The sequence below is a fragment of the Myotis davidii genome, unplaced genomic scaffold (assembly GCF_000327345.1).
Source record: "Myotis davidii unplaced genomic scaffold, ASM32734v1 scaffold299, whole genome shotgun sequence".
Taxonomy (NCBI): Eukaryota; Metazoa; Chordata; class Mammalia; order Chiroptera; family Vespertilionidae; genus Myotis; species Myotis davidii.
Window position 1 is genome coordinate 9,235,331 of NW_006293088.1, and position 318 is coordinate 9,235,648.

At 52.2% G+C, this 318-nt stretch overlaps 1 protein-coding gene across 1 annotated transcript in view; it reads left to right on the plus strand.

Annotated features, from left to right (window-relative positions):
* The first annotated feature begins 6 nt into the window (after positions 1–6).
* Positions 7–318, plus strand: part of LOC102772980 (pleckstrin homology domain-containing family G member 5) — a 12,951-nt gene continuing 12,639 nt past the window's right edge. The window contains exon 1 of the mRNA XM_015565948.1: positions 7–96. Coding sequence (XP_015421434.1) covers positions 54–96 — 43 coding nt within the window. The 5' untranslated portion in view covers positions 7–53. The remainder of the gene's footprint in view (positions 97–318) is intronic.

A 318-nucleotide genomic window follows, 5' to 3' on the forward strand; every position in this document is an offset into this window, starting at 1 on the left:
ACCACCGGGGCCTCAACCTCTGCCAGGCCTGTGACAGCAAGTTCCACAGCGCCATGCATTATGACGGGCACGTCCGCTTCGACCTGCCCCCCCAAGGTGAGCACGGATCGGGGTGCCCCGCCTGGCCCCGGAGTTCCCAGGGTTGCCCCACATCCCCTTTCTGGGGGCACTGTGTCTTGGTAACTGGGGGAGCCAGGACAGCTGTCAGAAGGACAAGAGTTGACTGTAAATGATGACACGCAAGTATGTTTCAGTCCCTTTTGTTCCACACGTTTTTTGTTTTTTATTAAAATATGTTTTTATTTTTTATTATTTTTT